A 19,049-nucleotide genomic window follows, 5' to 3' on the forward strand; every position below is an offset into this window, starting at 1 on the left:
AAACTGGGTGCTGAAGACTTCCAAAACCTAAACGATGCCCACTTGCTGGCTTTCAGAAATGACCAACATGCGCAAGAGATCTCTCTGATGGACAATAAAAACCTCAGCTGGGGTCCCACAACACCTATGGCTGTGATGGTAGAGGATGGCTAACTCCTCAAGATGTAGGATAAGGAGAAAGTCAGACAGTGCTCTCTGCCTTGGAAACCCAGATGTACAACATAGGGGCAGGATGAAACGAATCAAAATTTGATATTCAAGCATCTTCCAAGCAGGAGAACAGGTATCAGGAGAAAACAAACAGAACCGAGTAGTGTTGTGTACAGAAATGAACTAATATCAAGCTTGACTGAAAAAGTTGATTAAATTAGTTTAATTTAAAAGCCCAAATAAACCCTGAAGGAGGTTCTTTGTTTATTGCTTTTTACCGACAGCATGCGTTACTGAAGAAGCACCATGTGGGCATGAAATATTTATTCATTAAATCTTTCATAAAGCTCCACACTATTGGTTTCACTCAGGATATATTTATAACTTGTCAAAGTCCACAAAAATCACTGCTTGTCTTTCCCACACCTCCACCCCCCTCCAGACTGTTTATGAAAGGATCAGGCTTTCAGCTTTCATTACAATAAGCGTGATCCTCAGCTCCACTGTTGCTTGTACACAAAGTGCTGCTTCTTTAATCGTAACAGACTAGTTGTAGTTAAAATAGCTCGGCCTTCCCTGTACCACTCAGAAGGGACAGTTACAGTGCTGCAAACCATATTGCTGCTTTACTGTGTTCCTGCCACGGGAATGGTGACATCATTCATTTATGGAGGAACGCACTGTACACCGGTAGCAATACGCAGAAATAAAACAGAAAAGCAGTCAGAAAGTACACTCATTTCAGCTTCAGCATGTCCGAGTTATTTGTTAACAAACCTCACTCCATGGGTGAAACCCCGTTCGTGAACCCTTCCTGGGCCGTCAGCCAACCTACAGATTAAACCCATGCTCCAAGTTGGGCTGATAACAAGCTAGCGCAAACAGTGCCATGTTATCCTCAGTGTTGGCTCTAAAACCACATAATACTGTTTTACTAGTTTTACTGACTATATAGCTCAGTCCAGTACAGGATAAGCTATACTTAGAAATATAATTGACAGCACTTTCCACCCATAATTGTGCAAAAATCCAGGATTTGCACTAGGACTGTGCGCAAACCGCATCGGTGAAACTGTCACCTCTCCACGAAGTTGCACTGATACCTTAACCTGGATGCAGGCCAAATCTAATTCCCCTGAAATAATCCTCAGCAATAAAGAAAGCACCCCAAAACAGATGCTGAGCAGGCACTTCAGGTGCACGGCAGGGTCCCGGGCAGTTTTGGTGGCCACAGTCATTGTGCGCATCCCTGCATCGTTGGACCACAGGCTTCCTGCTCAGGCCTGCTCCTGTTTCTCTTGCTCCATTTGTTTGTGAGAATAAATAAATATAAATACAGCATAAGCAGATGTCGTTGTCCCTGGAAACTAGGCTTGCTGGGTATGTTTCTGCTGAAAAGGCTTCTTACTGGAAAATTAGGTTTTGATTAAAGTGTGTTCTTTTCTCTCTTTTAATAAACAGAGCCTACTTCATGTGCAAGCTTTGGGCTTTTTTAAAAATGGAAACCTAAACCATCTTGCACAGCTTTGGTTTTTCAAATGCCTGATCCTCAGCAAGGGTTGGGTTCCCCAGGGCATCAAGGAGAAGACATCTCAGGGTGACTCCACAAGGAGAGACCAGACCCTTGTGAGAGAAAGTCTAATCCAGGCAAAAGGGCAAGGAGGGATCAGCGTCCACATATGAATCCCATATGGCACTGCCGCAACTCAAGACAACTTTTTGGGTATTTAATCCCAGAAACAACTGTCCTGACATCTTGGAGGAGAAAACTTACTTTTTTCCAAAGGGAAATATTAATGAGAACAAAGCAGAGGTTTCGCATTTATGGTTTTTGTGATGGGGAAAAACACCTTTTCTAAGTCAGTTCCACCAAAATCTCAACAGAGAAGCACAAAGAGTCTGATGGGTCTTCACCATCAGACTGGCTGGTGAGTCTTCACTCCAGGAGATATCTACCCCTTAGCAGAGGGCCCGACAGTACCCCATGGCCACGGATCTCAACGCCAAGGTCACTGCAGAGCCAAGGCTGGGAGCCTTGTGGTAGGTATGTTCCTGAAGGACTACTTCCACCGCGCTCCCAAAAAACTTGAAACAAAAGGACCTACATTCAACCAAATATTGATTTTTTTTTCCCCCTCAATAGCCTCCATCACTCACAGCGGACCTGGCTAAAGCCAGAGCAGCCCACACCTCGCATTTCCCACTCACACCATGTTTCTTTGTCTGAGTTTCACAACAGAAACGCCAGGATAAATAATTTACTCCCAAGTCCACCGTACAAACCTGCCAGCATCTCATCCCTGCAAGGTTCTCTGCAACTATGACCTGAAAAATTAACTTAAAAGGGAAATCAAAATAGAAAAGGTTGACCTCAAGCCTAGAAGATCTAGAGAAGATAAAAACCTCTGCATTTCATAAAGTCTACAACTCAGACTTTTTGCAAAGCCTGTCCCACTGGCCAGGCTGTGCCACTTTTGCCCAGTAGCACAACAATTACTTACATTCCCAAAAGACACGTGGGGGCCTGTTACACTCCGTTTACCCCAAAAGGGCCTCACTTGGCAACATTAAGTCTTTTGAAAGTAACTAAAGCCAGCAGCTTTAGTAGATCCGCAGTTTCACACAATAGTGAAAAGACCATTTTCCCTATCAAGACAACGCTATCCTGATGCTGCATGAGCAATGGGCTGCCTCTCAAATTTTCACATCCCAGACTGAGCGACCCAAGTCATGTCAAGGAAGGGAAGGAAAAACTAACGTGGGTGCTTGTAATGAAAATATGTTTTTCCCGGGAGCGAGAAAAGCCCTGCGTCGGGGGGAGATGCTGAGCCACGACACACTCCAGTGGTTTCCAGCTGCTGCCAGCTCCCAAGAGACGCCAGCACCAACTGGCATGGCTCCTGCTAGGGCAAATTTCAGCCCAAACACCCCTGCCTCTTCAGACAACACTGGCATTATTTTTACCTCCCCTCCTCTTCTCCCTTGTTCCATTATTAGGAGAGCAAAGGAAAAAAAATGCTGGTTTTTATATGCTCGTTAAGTATAATCTGCTAAATGTTCTATGCCAATGCATAAAGCTGCCTGCTATGTTAATAGAATATTTAATTGACATTTATTTGCTGACTAGTTATTTATGCTAACGTCATCCCTGCATAATTAATAGGCTGCTAAAGTCAACTTGAAAAGCACACATAAAACACTGTACCAGGAGTCATTTGCAGTCTTTAAAATAAAGAAATTCTGCAATCTATTTACATTTGGTTAGTCTAAGCTTGGTTTTGATGGAATAAGGGGATAACAATTGGGCAAAGAAGATACAAAAAAAAAAAAATCTATATACTACTTCAGAAATATCCACCATCCTTGACGGTACAAGCTGCCAAAGAAGATTTCCGAGTTTCATTTTACGTGGCTCAAGGGCCCAGTTCTCAGCTGATGTAAAACAGCGTAAGCTCAGTGAATGCCTACTGATTTTCTCCAGCCTCAAGCTCTTAGGAAGTAGTATTTCAGGTGAGCCTTCAGTGAAAAAGCTAAACCGGGGCCAGATCTGCCCTCAATTATACCAGCAGAAAAGCAAACTGATCTCAGATAAGTCTGTGGAGGGGAGCCAACTCCTCAGAAAGCTAAAAGGAGAGGTTCGTCCTGCCCACCTGATCCCTCTACCTGCACTATTACCATGGACCTGCAGGCATAGTTTAAGTTTTATTTCCTCTGGGATGAGGTTACCACAGGAAAGCTGGCTTCAGTTTAAAAAAAAAAAAAAAAAAAAACTTCCATGATCACATTTTCGGAGACAGAAGCTCTGGAGGCCTTCATCTATTTTCAGAAATACTATCTCTGTGTCACTCTCTGAAGAACCGGTGGACAGGCTTTGTGGACACAAGCGACCTCTAAGAACGATGCTGAAAGGCAAGTGAACCGGTCAGATCTCCACCACCACCCCCAGCTCTGCACCTCAGAAAGGCCTCCTCTGCATCTCGGGAGTCCTGAATGACACCAAATCCACATCCTCAGCAGAAAGTGACGGCTCACGACTTGCTCTTCTCTTTGCTCCTGTCTCACCAGCTCCCCTTATTGCTCCCGTTCCCGTGCTCTGTGCCCCATTTTCTCTCAATCCCACCACTTTCTGTTGTAGCCCAGCTCCAGATAATGGTAAAAAAAAAAAAAAAAGAAAAAAAAAAAGAAAAAAAAAAAGTTGTTACTTGAGAGCAATCCAATTTCCTGTGGCACAAGTTTTATCTCCTTTTTCATCCATATCCTGCTCAGGATCAGATCCAACACTTCAAATCTGAGTGAAATCCTCCTCCTTTGGCCCGGATCTAGGCTTATAAATTAACCTGATCTTAGTGAAACACAAAAACCCATTTCAAATAGTGACCAAATGATGATGTTCACCTTCACAGAAAACTGGGGCAGGCAAAATGCTTTATGCCCACCATTCTTGATGGCATATTTCACTTGATGAAACTCAGCACCATTCAAAAGGGACTCACTTCACCCCAGGATCAGGCTTTTCAGCTTTAATCCTCCTTAAATTGGTGTAACGGAAGTAAAGGCTGCTTTCCTACACATAATCACAGTACAATTGATCACCTTGATCAGCAAATCCAGGTAGAGATGGCGTTCAGAGATTTTGCCATCTGTACCAGTTCATTGTAAAATCAAAATATAGACCTGGTTCTCTCCCCACTGTACTTCTTTACATCTCCAGCCTCCTCCGTCTTCTACTTTACACGGCAAGCAGACTCAAGCTCACTGCGTGGATCTGCACACACAAACGTCCTATTTGAACTTCCATCTGTCAGTAACATTAAAGCAGAACCACCGTGGCAATTACAAGTGTACACAATAATCCTGTCGTCCAGTGTCTTCAGCGCACCCCGGCACGCACTAAGACAGTGCCAGGAGAGAGTCGGCTCTGTTGGCTCAGCTGTAAATCTGCAATCTGTACAAAAACACCCACGTGTCAATCAAAAGACGCTCCTGCTCTCCGCGTGGTTCACAATGCATAATTTAGCTACTACGCTTGTCAGGTTCTCCACGCTGCTCTTCTACACGATGGTAAACGTGCTCGTGAACCCAACTGCCACCAGCAAAGGAAAACAGCACATGGAAATAACAGCCTAAAGGAGGCAAGAGACCTCTTTTCCTTTCATAGCTGAAGGAATTTCTAGTAAGGGAAAGTTTAGCTAGACTTTAATTTTTAATGCTCAATGGGTGAAACATCCCAAGGGATGAAGGATGTTGAAAAACAACCACATCGGCTCTGCGCTGAGGAGGACAGTGCTTGGGTAAGGCATAGGAGGGGATAAAGCTGCCCCTGTTTCCATGCATAATGAGGAAATTTTGACTAACTGGTGGAAAGTCTATGCCACATCCCACCCTTGTAGTGCAGAAAAAACCAAATCCTACTGTACCACCACAGCCCTGCCATCATCGATGGACTTTGAAGCAGGCTGATCTTCCTCATCTGAATTACAATCGCTGAGGGGCCTTGTCAGAAAGGATGAAAATTTCACACTCAGCTACATCAGGCAGTAGCTACCCACTGGTCTACCCCATAGTTAATACGCAATAAAACAGAAATCTCTGTCCCAGGACGTGACTTTAGAGCTGATCAGTGCCAAAGCTACAGACCATAAGGACAGCTTCACGCTTGCTTCAGTTAGTTCATGAATAAACATCCAATTCATTCAAATGAGTTCTATATTAACTAATTTAAATAATTTTCATTTTGCTTTGAATGGTAAACAGATCTATTCTGCCAGGATAGTTGAGTTTGCAATTCAAATTACACACCGATTTGTAATGAGAAAAATATAATTAATGGCAAAGCTTGAAGTAACTACAATTTACTCCTTTGATTTCCTGCAGGGAAGGAGGGGGTGGAGGGTGAGGCTGGCAGGCACACACGCACTCACTCCGTCCTTTCGTCAACCAGTACACTTTACGGCAAACTCAAGGATTTGGCTTGAGCAGTCCTATTCTAGCACATCGCACCGTAATGTCACGGGAGGACAGAATATGACTTGACATTATACTCACAGGCACCGTGATGCAAGACAAACGTCACCCCATAAATAATCATGTAACAGTCTGTAAATTAAATGACTTCCTTCTATTGGGATCATAAACAATAGTTTACTTGGCAGCTGCCCCTTAAAAGCTCCGTGTGTGCTGAACATTAAATCAAGCTCTATTGATTTGCTAAACTGAACAGGCCTGTTTTTTTCGCATCTCTCTCCCATCTAATGAAATTCTTCATCCTATCAGTCTGTACCATTCTCATCTGGCATCACATTCATGAGTGCCGATCAGTCCGATCCAATTCGTAAGCAGAACCAGAGCATGATCTCAGTGCTGGTATTTTGCCCATTACACAAGTCCTTCTTGGCAGACTTGCTTTTTAACTAAAGTCTTCGGCTCCTGACTAAAATCAAATCCTAACACCAGAAAACTGGCCGTTGCCATGCTGTTTGCGTGGTCTTGCCAACAGATATCCTCACTGGAACCAAGATGTGCAGAATCGGGCCCTTACAACACAGATCTGTGCAATCTCAAGCCGGCTTTCATTTCTTCCCAAGGTTTGACAATAACATAGTGTGCAACACCAAAAAGGCAAAAAACCTCCACAGAGTTCATGGAGAACATCAGTTTCTCTACAACCAATGCAAAGCGTGATCCTACAGGCCTCACCAGCTAGAACTCAGCGCTGCAAGGAAGTTTGGCTCGTTAAGACGTATTCACTGATCAGAAAAGCAATCAAGCACAGGACAAACTCCAGACATCTGCATAGAGTGAGTCTCATACTCACAACCTACTTTTTAAAGCTCGTCAGGGCTCAGTTCTCCCTAGGGAAGACAAGGGCCACTCTCGAAAATTCAGCTTCTACCCTGTGGTGTCCCAACGGGAGCTACAATCTTTTGAAACCCCACTTTTGAACCCTGTGGGCAAACACGCAGAGGAGCTCTGTGATTTATGAGCACATTTAGGACTTCTCTTTTTTCCAAGTGAGAGAAGTCCTGAAGGCTCAAATCCTCCTGGGCATTTTAGATGCCTCATTCCAAAATGCAACTCAAGCTCTTAAATGCTTAAATCTCTTTTGAAACTGCAAGCCATGCATTTCATTTCTTCTTTCTGGAAACTATACTCAGACATATTCGATAGAATTCACTCACTGAGAATGGCAGTGGGAAAAAAACAAAATAAAACAAAACAAAACAAAACAAAACAAAACAAAACAAAACAAAACAAGGCAGTTGCCCAAATTTAAGACCCTGGTATAGAGTTACCTCACCCAGCCAGAGGAGGAAGGAAGTATGATGCACTGCACATTTGCAGCCATTCAAGCAAGACAATTAACACAAAGTAGCCACAACCCGAAGAGTAGATCCCAACATTTCCATGAAAAGCAGTTGCCTCCAGTTATAAAAGAATCATTATCTTCTATTGCAACTGTTGATAAAATCTCTTACCCCTTGACCCCAGCATTTTGAGGTTTAGTTTACGGCACTGTGCACCTTTCTGGTAACACTGATTATAATCCATGTAATACAATGTAGTTTAAGAGACTAATAAAATAAAACACCCAACCCTTCTCACATCAGTTTGACTTACGAGTGCTAACAGATTTCTCAGTCATATTTCTCTTCAAGACTTCTGTTTATTCAAAAGAAACAGACCAGAACGAAAAGATAAGTTTAGCTCAGAGTTCGGCACATGCAAGGCAGGAACGAGCCCATTTCAGCTCTGACTCAAAGATCGAGTCTACAGCTCACTTCAGCGGGAAGTCAGCCAACACCTACACCAGAAGAAATCACACACAGCACACAAACGGCACGTGTACTTTTTTCAATGGTCACATCCAACAGAAAGTAAAAGAGTAACTTCAGCAGCAGAATTCCTAAATGGGACTTTTCTTAAACACATGCACAAGCTGGAGGCTAAATATTCATCTCTCCTTCCCCTGATCCAGAAAAAAATGGGATAAGGAATACGTATGAGTCACAGAGACAAGTATGCCTCGGCTTGGAGCTATGTAGTGCTAAGGATGCACAGTTGATTCGTTGCTGTATGCAGCCAAAAAAAACCCCCATATTTTTCTTAACACTGAGGATCAAAATGTATTATTAAAAAATTATTCCACATGGGTCACACAGTAACCCACAGCTCTTGCATTCACCTTTTGTGCACCTAAGAGCTGATAATCAGGATGTGCCTTAACCTATGATGACCAAATTTTGCTATCTTTAACGGTGTCTATGAACAGTTGCAGGAATCTGTCAATGGAAGGTCTTAAACTTTCAGGGCAAAACACTTGAGTGCACAGACAACCTTTGGTTTTGGTTACACCCAAGCTGATCTTGCTTATTTTAGTTTATTCTCATTCTGAATTTCATCCCTCCTTCCTACAAGAACACAACTATTTTCTCCCCCAACGGAAAATCACAGCTTTGCAATTTAGCAGTAAGTTTCCTTGTTAAGATAACTTCCTATAGAAACGCCTTCTGTTGTTTCTAACTAGAGCAAAAGTGCCTTTGCTAGAGGCTGATTAGCAAACTGAATCACCCATTAACCCGTGGGGACCTGACCCTGACCGCATCACCCAAAACCAATTGAGGATCTGGAGTACCCATTCCAGATCGCCTGCAAGTCTGGAGATTAACCTCCAGCCCAACACTAGAGCATGACCCTAACAAAACACACAGAACTCACCATCTGGAGGCATCAGGACCTTGTTATTCTGTGTACACCAGCCAACAGGGTGAAGATCTGCTGTCATCACGTCACACCAGAAATCCGCCCTGCGGTCATCTCCATAGCCACAGTAACGAAGCAATAAGAGCTGTCCGCATGTTGTAATGATCGTAGCCACCCAATATGTGTCCGGATTGCTCTTGTTAGCCACTTCTAATTTCATCCCTGGTTGGAAACTGCTTTGAAGACTGATTTCAACCTTACAAAATGAGAAAGACACGGTGTTACACAGTTTTCCTCTTTGCAAGGAGACCCCATTCCCCAGCTAAGCAAGATAATGCTGCCCTTAAAGATCTGCTCTGGGATAGGACATGAGTTGCTTGTGCTCCTTAATTCAACCATCTCCTTCACAATCTGTCTGGGTACGACCATTCCTACTTCATTGGCATATACCCCATCATGCAAGGTCCCATGTGCTCCAAAGAGACCCTCCAGCAGTGGTAACCTCAGATGTACTACATCTAAGAGAGGACTGGTACCCATCTTCACGTAATAAACCTCACTAATGCCTGGGAGAAAGGCAGTAGAGCTCAAATGAGGTGGCATCTCCCACTGCACAGCTTCATCAGGCAAATCACAGCACACACATGAGATAGAAAGGCAAGTACTGAGCACCTCTAGGAGTTAAGCCTAACTATAATACTTAGCCTTATAACGACACTGAAGCACTTCCTGAGGTTTGACAAGCATCAACAGATTAACCTGATCTGGTTGGAGATGTCCCTGCTCCTTGCAAGGGGGTTGGACTAGATGACCTTGAAAGGTCCCTTCCAACCGAAACTACTGATGATGCTATGGATGCCATACCAGGCAGATCAAGGAGAGCACTTCCACTAAATCCACCCAGCAGCTCAAGCCTCAACCAATTAACTCTCCCAGCACCCCAGTAAATAAGGTATGACTCACCGCTGAAAGAAGCAAATGGTTTGGGTCACTGTCCTGCCATCTGATGGAGACGTCCCCTCCAGTTATTATTATCTCACCAATGACCAGTCACACATAATTCACCTCAGAATACTGGAGATGCCAATGCATCTCCTTAGAACACTGCCTGCTGTTAAACACTGTGGCCTACTGTAGCCACATCGTAATGTATCTTCAAAGGCACAGGGGGATGTCTCTAGTTGTCGTTGATAAAGAAGAGGTGGAAGCCAGTTCACTGGTGCAGGCGCCAGCCTTGTCTTCAGAGGACCATCCAAAACTTAGTCTGTTATTCTCTATGAGATGCTTAAGGACAGGTTCTTACAAGTTTCTTAGTACCTTATCTCCTACTGAAACCAGAGAAATTTTGAATTCTGGTTTAAGTCTGACTCTGATTAACTTGTCATTCAAATTACATGTTAAAATGCCTCTTTTACTCACAAAGAAAAATATAAACACAGTCTACTTGGCCATCTGAGCACTTTTCAGACTTGAGGAGGCCAAGCTGCAGTGAAAACACTGAGCTCCTCTGGGACGTCAACAGTACTCCCTCAATCATCTTACTCCAGCTTACGACACCAGTGCTGCCCAGTCGAAGCCATTTATTATTTGCAGTTAACAACACTCCACACACATTTACTTGCGTGGGCACTTCCATGAGCATCAATGCCTGGAGTCACAGAATAGTTTGGGCTGGAAGAGACCTTTGGAGATCGTCTAAGATCGAAGAAGGTCTGCGACATTTACTGCTTTGTTTAGTCATAAAATAAGATCTTAGCTCTTGTGATGCTAACAGTCCTCATAAATAATCCAGGATACATGTTCATTTGTAGTTTTTCTCCTTGTGCTCACTGTAAGTAAAGACTAAAGTGGTATTCTGGAGGCAAGGGACTTGTGACTGGAAATCACACAAAGAGGGGAAACAGACAGATAATAAAATCTCCTCTGATGGCTTTCAGGTTCCTGGTCAACTCGAGGTTTTTTGAGGCTCAAGTTTCAAATTGTGAAGCATACTCACTAAGAACTGTTCCCAACACTAACTTGTCACCAGCAGTCCTAGGATCGAGGTGCTGTGAGACACTTCAATCAGTGGGATCAGCAGGATGAGGCGGGCATCTACATGTACCTAAAGCCATCCTTAAGGGCTTCATGAAGCACAAAACTCTCACCTGAATCTGGTATTTGGGTTAGGGCCCCAAGCAGAGACCTGGGAGAAGATGCTCTCTCCAGACAGCTGCTGGACCAAGGATAAAATCTACAATAACATTTTGACATTGCCCTGTAATTCTCCAGTCTTGTGGCTGAATGACAAATGTCCTGGAAAAATCTACCAATGTGGCCACACGGGTGGCCAGATGGGAGCCACTCCTACGAGGCTGCCACACACACAGAGGGACAATTTATCCTCCAAATGGCCAGACCCCACTTCAGTTCTCCAAGAACACCTTGAAAATCAGAAGAGGGAACACACACACAACGCCAGCAAAGCTCAGATGAAGCACATACGTGTTTGAAGGAAGTATGGGGAGCAGCACTGGCTCCTGTTTCCTCCAGGAACTCGTCCCAGTTGAAGTCCACATCCTCAATGCTGGAGCCTTCATCTGTTCAAAAACGAACAAAAAAAAAATCACAGCCTAAAACAGAGCCTAAGAAGACAAAAGTTGTGTCAAAGAGTTCAGGGTGAGAGTAGTAACCAGTATAAACATCAACACAAGGGAAAACATAAAGTTTGATTTAAAGATCTGTGCTTATCTAGCTTGACCGACTCTTACTACATTTTCAGCAGACTTTGGGACTTTAGTAGCCAACACTTTGAGACCAAAAATTACTCTGCTTTCTACCCAGAAACCTCAGGGGAGGCCCCCATGACTCCTTCTTTCTCCAAGACTATAGCTGATTTCCCCCAAACTCCCCAGAACCCCTCACCAGACCTCTATTGCCTTCTTGCTCCCTGCATTTGTCCTTGCCCCATTTCAAATTTGTGGCTCTGCATCCTGCCCTCCCCATCTGCACCGCTGCCCCACACCATCCTTTCCCACCGCCAAGGACTTGGCATTACTGCTCTTTTCTTCTTGTTTTATAACCACTCCAAGTAAAGCAGAGGCCTCAAACCATTGCTGAAACACACAGTACAATAATTAAAAATAAATCTTCTTTCACTTACAGAAAAACAGCCAAATCTGATTGTTTTCATTTCGTTCCCAAGCAATCTTGCAAACTCAGTTTCATCCCCAGAGCAAAAATATTTACGGTCCAGCAATGAGCTCTTTGCAATAAGCATTTATCAGGCAAACTCTGCAAGACCCTTACCTGCCCAAACATCCATCAGCGTGGTCATGATGTAATTAAAGTGACTCATGACAAACTGAATTAAGAAACCTCCCCAGACAGTTTTATGAAGAAAACGGCAGGGTTAATTTATTGCAATTATTGCTACAGCTCCTCAGTTTTCAGGACCAGAGAATTATCTTGTGTAATGGGAATCTCTCATTATTAAAAGGGGAAGGCATAGGCTTTATTTGCTGCCTGTGGAGCCAGACACACACAGGCAAGGGGAAAAAGGTGGATCAGAAGAGGCTTTTTGAGACAGAGGTGGTGGAGGGCGAAGATCTGTCTGGGAGTAGACAGAGGAGCGCAGAGCAGTCATCGCTGTTAAACACTGCACGCTGCCGCATCAAGGCTAAGGTCTGACTCCTTGCCTTAAACTCAATTAACCTGCTTAAATATGAACATGCAAATCAACATTTGCTCCCATGATAAAGTGGCTAGCAGATGACTTCTCAACTCAGCAAGACAAGAAATAACCCAACTCCATGATTACAACCTGAAAATAGACAAATTCAACGTAGAATGAGCCATCACTGCAAAAACCTCCACGCGTAGAAGCTGACTCTGTTTGAGATATTTGACCCAAAATGAGGGGTTTGTTCATTCTTGATGGAAAGATAAGCCACAGCTTAACCACAAGGTAGGGGCTTGGTGCAAAAATTGCTTCATCTATACAATGCAAGCAGGCAACTTAGATGATATGGGAGATTTTTCAGCCTTAATGTCTGCAACCCTGTGAAGTTAATGTTCTAGAGAAGAGTCAGGTACACAGATTTGAAAATCTGAGCCTCAAAAATAAAGTACATAAGTCCAAAGTAGATGAGCAGATATGGTTATCCATTCCAGGCTTAAAATTACTCCGATGCTTAAGCAATCTTCTACCCTGAGCACAATGAACCAATCCCTGTCCCACTAAAAGTCAGCAACATCTGATGTGAAAAGCAAAAGGTGAAAAACTAAAAGTGCATTCCCTCTGCCTGGCTGCTCCCCGCCTCTGCATCCAACTGCATTCGTGGTGTTGGGATGGACTGCTCAACAACCCCTAGGACATCTTCACCTCAGGACAGGTGGACATCTTCACCACATGGACAGGACAGTTCCAGGTCAGCCCTGGGCTCTCTTCTCTTCTGCTCAGACACTTCTGTTCAGAGCATGAGGCACTTCCCTCAGCCCATAATGCCTGCTGTACATTCTCGGGTTTTATTGCTGCTTTTCACTCTAACCTGCTGGGTGAGTTCAGAGAAGGATCTCCTTTTCTCCAGACTTCCTCAGTAGTCTTACGGGAAGGAGTTATTCCACAGAGCAATGGAAGTAGTATTTTTAGGATCATAAATTCATGGAACAGTTAGGGCTGGAAGGGACTTTTAAAGGTCATCCAGTCCAATCCCCCTGCCAGGAGCAGGGACATCTCCAACCAGATCAGGTTGCTCAGAGCCCCATCCAACCCGACCTTGAATGTTTACAGGGGTGTGGCATCCACCACCTCTCTGGGCAACCTGGGCCTGTGTTCCATCACCCTCATTGTAAAAGATTTTTCCTGATGTCTAATATGAATGTACCTCCCTCTACTTTAAAACCATTACCCTTCATCCTTTCATGACAGGCCCTGCTGAAGAGTTTCTCCCTATCTTTCCTCTAAGTCCCCTTTAGGTACTGGAAGACCACTATAAGGTCTCCCCAGAGCCTTCTCTTCAGGGTATAACCTCGAGCCTTTGCTGGGAGTAGCATCCCCAGGGTGACAAAATCTTTTCCAGAATTTGCCAACGGCACATTAATTATGCTGGCATTACAGATGCTAGTTATGGATGCAACAGGTCCTGTACTTCATAATCTTATTACCCATGACCTACTCATGCCAACAGTGGAAACTCACTGGCCCCACTGTTCCCACAGCCCCACCAGCAGGTTCATTCACTTGCAGTCCACCAAAGCTCACAATAGCACCTGTTTAAAAAAAAAATCACCCAGATGACTCCTTTTTAAACCCAAATAGAAAGCATTTAAGGTGCCGCGGGGAGGCACCATGAGAGCTGCAGCCTTCCCTCCCTGTCAGTTCATTTCTTTCCAGCACATCACAAGTCTGACTCCTCCACCGTGTTTCAGCTGCAGACTTTATCAGGAAATTACTTTTACAAGGTCTATAAAAATAATGTCAGAGTACTCATTTATCATGGTATCGGTGTTCTATTTTGCAAAGGGACTGTAAGTTTCCAAAATGTTTTTGTATAGACTTTGTTCTCTTCTAGAAACCTGGGGGGGGTGGGGGGAATCCAAAGCAGAGACAGCACGGCCCAGGGATGAGACCAGTCCAAGGGAGCCAAGCCCACCCGCGCATGTAGCGCAGTTGTACACAAATCTCCTAAATCAGAAAAGCTCTACTGCTGAGAAGGACAGCTCTTGCTGATCTCTCTCAACTGTCTGGAAATCCCCTGAATAAAATGCAGATAGAGAAATGTAAAATCTCTCTTAATATATGGCAATGATGATGGTGCCCACTTGAGAAGCGGTTATTACAAAGCCGATCTGTTCACCGCTCCTCAAGTCACCGCTCCAAGAACAAAGTTCTGGCTCTGCTGGAAAGTCGAAAAAATCCCAGGTGCCAGCATTTCACAGAGCGTCCTGTGAGATGGCAAATTTGGCATTGGGCCTACTTTACATATCAGCTCCCTTTCCAATTATCCGTACTTAGGTCCAGTGTTCCTTCCTAATGAAAGTCAAGGATGGCTAGCCTACAATACGGTGATGTATAAACAAGCCCAGGATGGCAAATAAAATCAAAAAGTCATTATCCATGAGCCTCTCAATGGCTTTAAAGTGCTCATGCATTGACACCATAAAAATGCAAGTGTTCCAGCTGTCCACAGCCTCCCAGGATGTTTGGCTCTGGGAAACAACGGAGATAAAACACCCAAAACCTGTGGCTCCAGAAAGACAGATTTTTCCCAGGCTTCACTGAAGGAGAATGTGTTTGTGGCAAATTGATTAGCCATCGTATTATAGCACCCAGATACATTCATGACTTTTTGAGTGAAGAGAGAACTGAAACGCTTTTGCAGTTAACACACTAAGTGAGGTTGAGGGGAGGAACTTGATTAGCTACAAACCTCTGGTGTAGCCTTGGGAAAGTGACAAGGATCTATATTTCCAAAGAAATTTAGGTACCACAGGCCAGTTTTTCTCTTTTCAAAACCAATGTCTATGGTTGGCCATCCAAATCTCATCCTAGAGGCTCCTACCTCTCTCCCACGGGTTCAAACGGACCCAATGGTGACTAGATCAGGCTGCAGGTGTCCACTCTGGAAATACCTGAATTAGAGGACATGAATCCCACCTTGAGAGAGGGGTCTGCATCACATGAGCAACAAGGACAGAGATGTTCCCCTCTGCTCCAACCAGGGTTAGCTTTCTCCATCCTCAGTGGGCAGAAGCAGGCAGCTCCAGATGGAAGTTTTGTAAGGTGTTTTAAGACACCTCACCTCCAGATTCAGATGTTCAACTCTAGAGGACTCTCAGCAGTCACCTCTACGAGTCACACTACATGTCCCTTTGAAGCCATCTGAAATAACCAGAACCACTGCACATACCATGCAAAAAACCCAAAACTTTGAGCCAACAACCCCACAGCACAGGAAGGTTTCCACCTCTCTGTGTCCTACCTGCCATGCAGAGCTTAAGAGCCTAGTTGAATCTATAAGCATCGTGACAGGACCTATTGGACTACCCCACATCTCAAATACTTTTTTCAGAGCAACAGTTTGCATTTTTTATAGGTCATCCCTCTCATTTTTCCCTACCCCTGCTGACATCTTGAAAGCCCACCTGCATTTCCATCTCAATTGCACGAGCACAATGCAGTTGCTCACTAAGAGCTGCCCAGGTGGGCACTGGCAACCTGCAGGCCAAATGTGCCAACCTTCCTTACTATTTTCATGGCAAAAGTTGTAGGAGATGGTTGCATTGCACAAGGGGCTGAGCAAAAGAGCCCACCCTCACCCTAAAAAGCTTACAAACTCACCTCAAGGACCACAGCTCATAGTTTAACTGGCATGGTCTTACATTGCTGTGAGTCTTCCCCCTGCAAGTCACTAGTGAACACGGCAAAGATTCAATGGCTGGTCACAGCTTTGCAACGGGCGGTGTCCAGGGAAACAGGAAAATCACTGAGTCACTATGAGAAGTGAAGAAACTAACGGCTAGATGCTACCACTGCACTTGAGCAGTGCTGAATCAGTGATTCACCACTGGTGAGGGCACCTGTTTCCATGGATGTAGACTTTAGGCAGTTCTTTAGGAGGCCCACCTGCAAGCACAGACCTTCATCTGCCATTCACATCTCAGGACTTTTTTGTCAAGAACAGCTCTTACAGAAACACAAGCGAGTTCTGGAAAAGCATTTAAGCATATGAGCACCAACACAAGTACCACAATGCAAAAACAAACCCTTTTGTACAGATTAACTGACTGATAGCCCAGTGTTGTTCTCCACAAGTTCAACAATTGAGCTCCCCCATGCAAACACAGAGCAAGGATCAAGTTTCAAGTTATATCTGAGTCAAATCAACAATGTAGTGTCACTGGGAGAGGTCCCATTCCCACCAGCACGTGCTCTGGCCCTCCCTCTTCCTCCAGCCAGCTCAACTCACAAAGCCGATAGAAAATTATTTAGCGTTTTTTGTTGGTTTTTTTTTTTTTATGGAATACCTTTCTGTTCGGTTAGCGAGTTGATTGACTCAGCCTAGAGTGTGATGGGCAGCACAGATGGTGCAAAAGAAGAGATGGTATAAAGAGGAGTCTCCCATTTCCAGAGAGAATCTGGAAATTACCAGAAGCTAGCACTTATCTTTCTGTATCTACCATGACAATGCCCAACTTCAGTGCAGTGGATCCTTACCTTTAGGATGCCCATCCCAGAGCATTACAGAGCATCCAGTCATATCCATGAGCAAAAGGACAACGTGCAACCAGCTCTCCACTGGTTGGTCTCATGTTTATGAAACACTCTCACCTGAAGAACTCAAAGAAATTGTGAAGGAAATGAGAGTGAAGGTTAAAACAAAGGAGAAATGGCGTAATTTCTGAAAGTTCATTTCCCCTCTTTAACCACAAAACTTCAACAAAATAAAAAAGGGCAGGGAAAGTAGAAGCACACAATATGAAGTCCTGGGAAAGGTCTTCCTTCATTTTTTGTTTAAATTTTGAACAGCTGCTACATACTGTAGAAGAGATCCAGAAGAAGAAAAGCTCAAATTTCCCAACCCGTCAATCATAGGACACAGTCCAATCCCTGAGACTCAAAAAAGGCCTTCAAGCTGTACAACCATTCCCAATGGTCCCCCGGCAATATGGCTGTCCCAACGTCTACCAGTTGGAGGGCTGTTAACAGTGAAGACAACAATGAGGGTGAAGGAGAGCTCACCTGAATCAAACTGTTCCTCGTTGCCGTTTGCTGGGCTCTGAGCCTTCTCTGGAGAGAGGTGCTGGGTCTCTTGCATGGTGGTGATGAAAGACGCCCTTGTCTCCATGGTTCAGAGGAAGAGGCCCTGCCTTCCTAATTCATCTTGCAGCAGGGAGTGCCTAGAGGACGAGCTAAAAGGAAAACAAAAAGACAATGGGTGATTTGTTCTACCTACACCAACCCATTCCCTCAGCCTTTCCTAATGGTTCTCAAGTTATCCAATGTTGATTGTAACACTTTGATCCTGCTCTCTCCTCCAAGATGGAGCTAGAGTTGGATTAGGAACAACAACAAAGGATCTCAGTGGCAATAACATGGTAACAACAATAACAACAATAACAACAGAGAAGATAATGGTGGTACCAGCTTCTGGTACCACCAACAGGGAGGTAAGGATCAGCCCTTAAGATGGCAAAACCCATGCCAAAAAAGAAAAAAAAAAAAAAAAAAGGCAGGAAAAGCCAACTCAAACAACTGAAACAATCCTCCAGCAAGTCCAGCCCTGGACTTCCAAATTTTGATGGCTAACACTGTGTCAGATATGTCTCAATCCATAAATATTCAGACCTCCAAATGGGGAGATTTGTGATAACAGAACAGAGGAAAGACTGAAGAGAAAATACTTGGGAGAGACTGGAATACTGCTCGAAAATAGAGTTCAGCATGCTAAATGCAGATACGATAATGAAGAAGTGCTGACTGCAACTGTTTTTTGAATGAAGACTGACCTAAGTTAACTGCACCCGTTAGTACCATGCAGGGTAGCAAATATTAACTCAGGCATAGATTGGGTTATGTCAGCAGAGGAGATTCTTCTAGAAGGAATGACCACAGTAAATATAAAGTGGAATAAAAACACGCAAAGACAAAAAATGATATGAGAAAGGGAATACAGTCTGACTAGATCTGGAATCAGACACCAGACTAAATAAGAACTATATTTCTAGCTACAGTAAGCCACCAGACAAGCAATACCCAGAAATACACCTTTAGGAGCAGATTAAAAAGAACTCCAAAGTGAGCTTTTCAGTAAAACTCTCCGAGACGGTGATGAATTACGAGGTGTCAAAGGAGGACTGAAAAAGAGAAACCAAAGCTCGGGTTATGGGCACGGAAGGAACCAGCTCTTCACACAAGGTATGCTAAAGCAAAGCCAGATAGCAGGGAAAGTGTGTGTCCAGAACATACGGTGTGGAGGACTGGTCCTGCTTATTAGTGGGTGTCTCCAAGACTTGCATGACAGAGAGGACTACGCTAGCAGCATCAACGCCAAATGCTCTGCAAGAAGTGTGACTAAAAGCAGGGAAAAAGTCTACTGCCAGAGGCCAGGCAAAGCAGGAGGTAATAAGATTGTAAAAATATTATGGGATTTTTTCAACTTTTACTACTCAGGAGGCATACTCAGGAAGACCAGATATGGTGGTTATAAAATAGAAAG

At 44.1% G+C, this 19,049-nt stretch overlaps 1 protein-coding gene across 1 annotated transcript in view; it reads right to left on the reverse strand.

Annotated features, from left to right (window-relative positions):
• Positions 1–19,049, reverse strand: part of SFMBT2 (Scm like with four mbt domains 2) — a 109,377-nt gene that overhangs the window by 78,340 nt on the left and 11,988 nt on the right. The window contains exons 2-4 of the mRNA XM_086739940.1: positions 17,573–17,742; positions 11,335–11,429; positions 8,866–9,106 (exon numbers count right to left, since the gene is read on the reverse strand). Of these exons, the coding sequence (XP_086596066.1) occupies positions 8,866–9,106; positions 11,335–11,429; positions 17,573–17,678 (442 nt within the window). The 5' untranslated portion in view covers positions 17,679–17,742. The remainder of the gene's footprint in view (positions 1–8,865; positions 9,107–11,334; positions 11,430–17,572; positions 17,743–19,049) is intronic.

Source organism: Chlamydotis macqueenii, chromosome 1, assembly GCF_036417535.1.
Source record: "Chlamydotis macqueenii isolate bChlMac1 chromosome 1, bChlMac1.mat, whole genome shotgun sequence".
NCBI lineage: Eukaryota > Metazoa > Chordata > Aves > Otidiformes > Otididae > Chlamydotis > Chlamydotis macqueenii.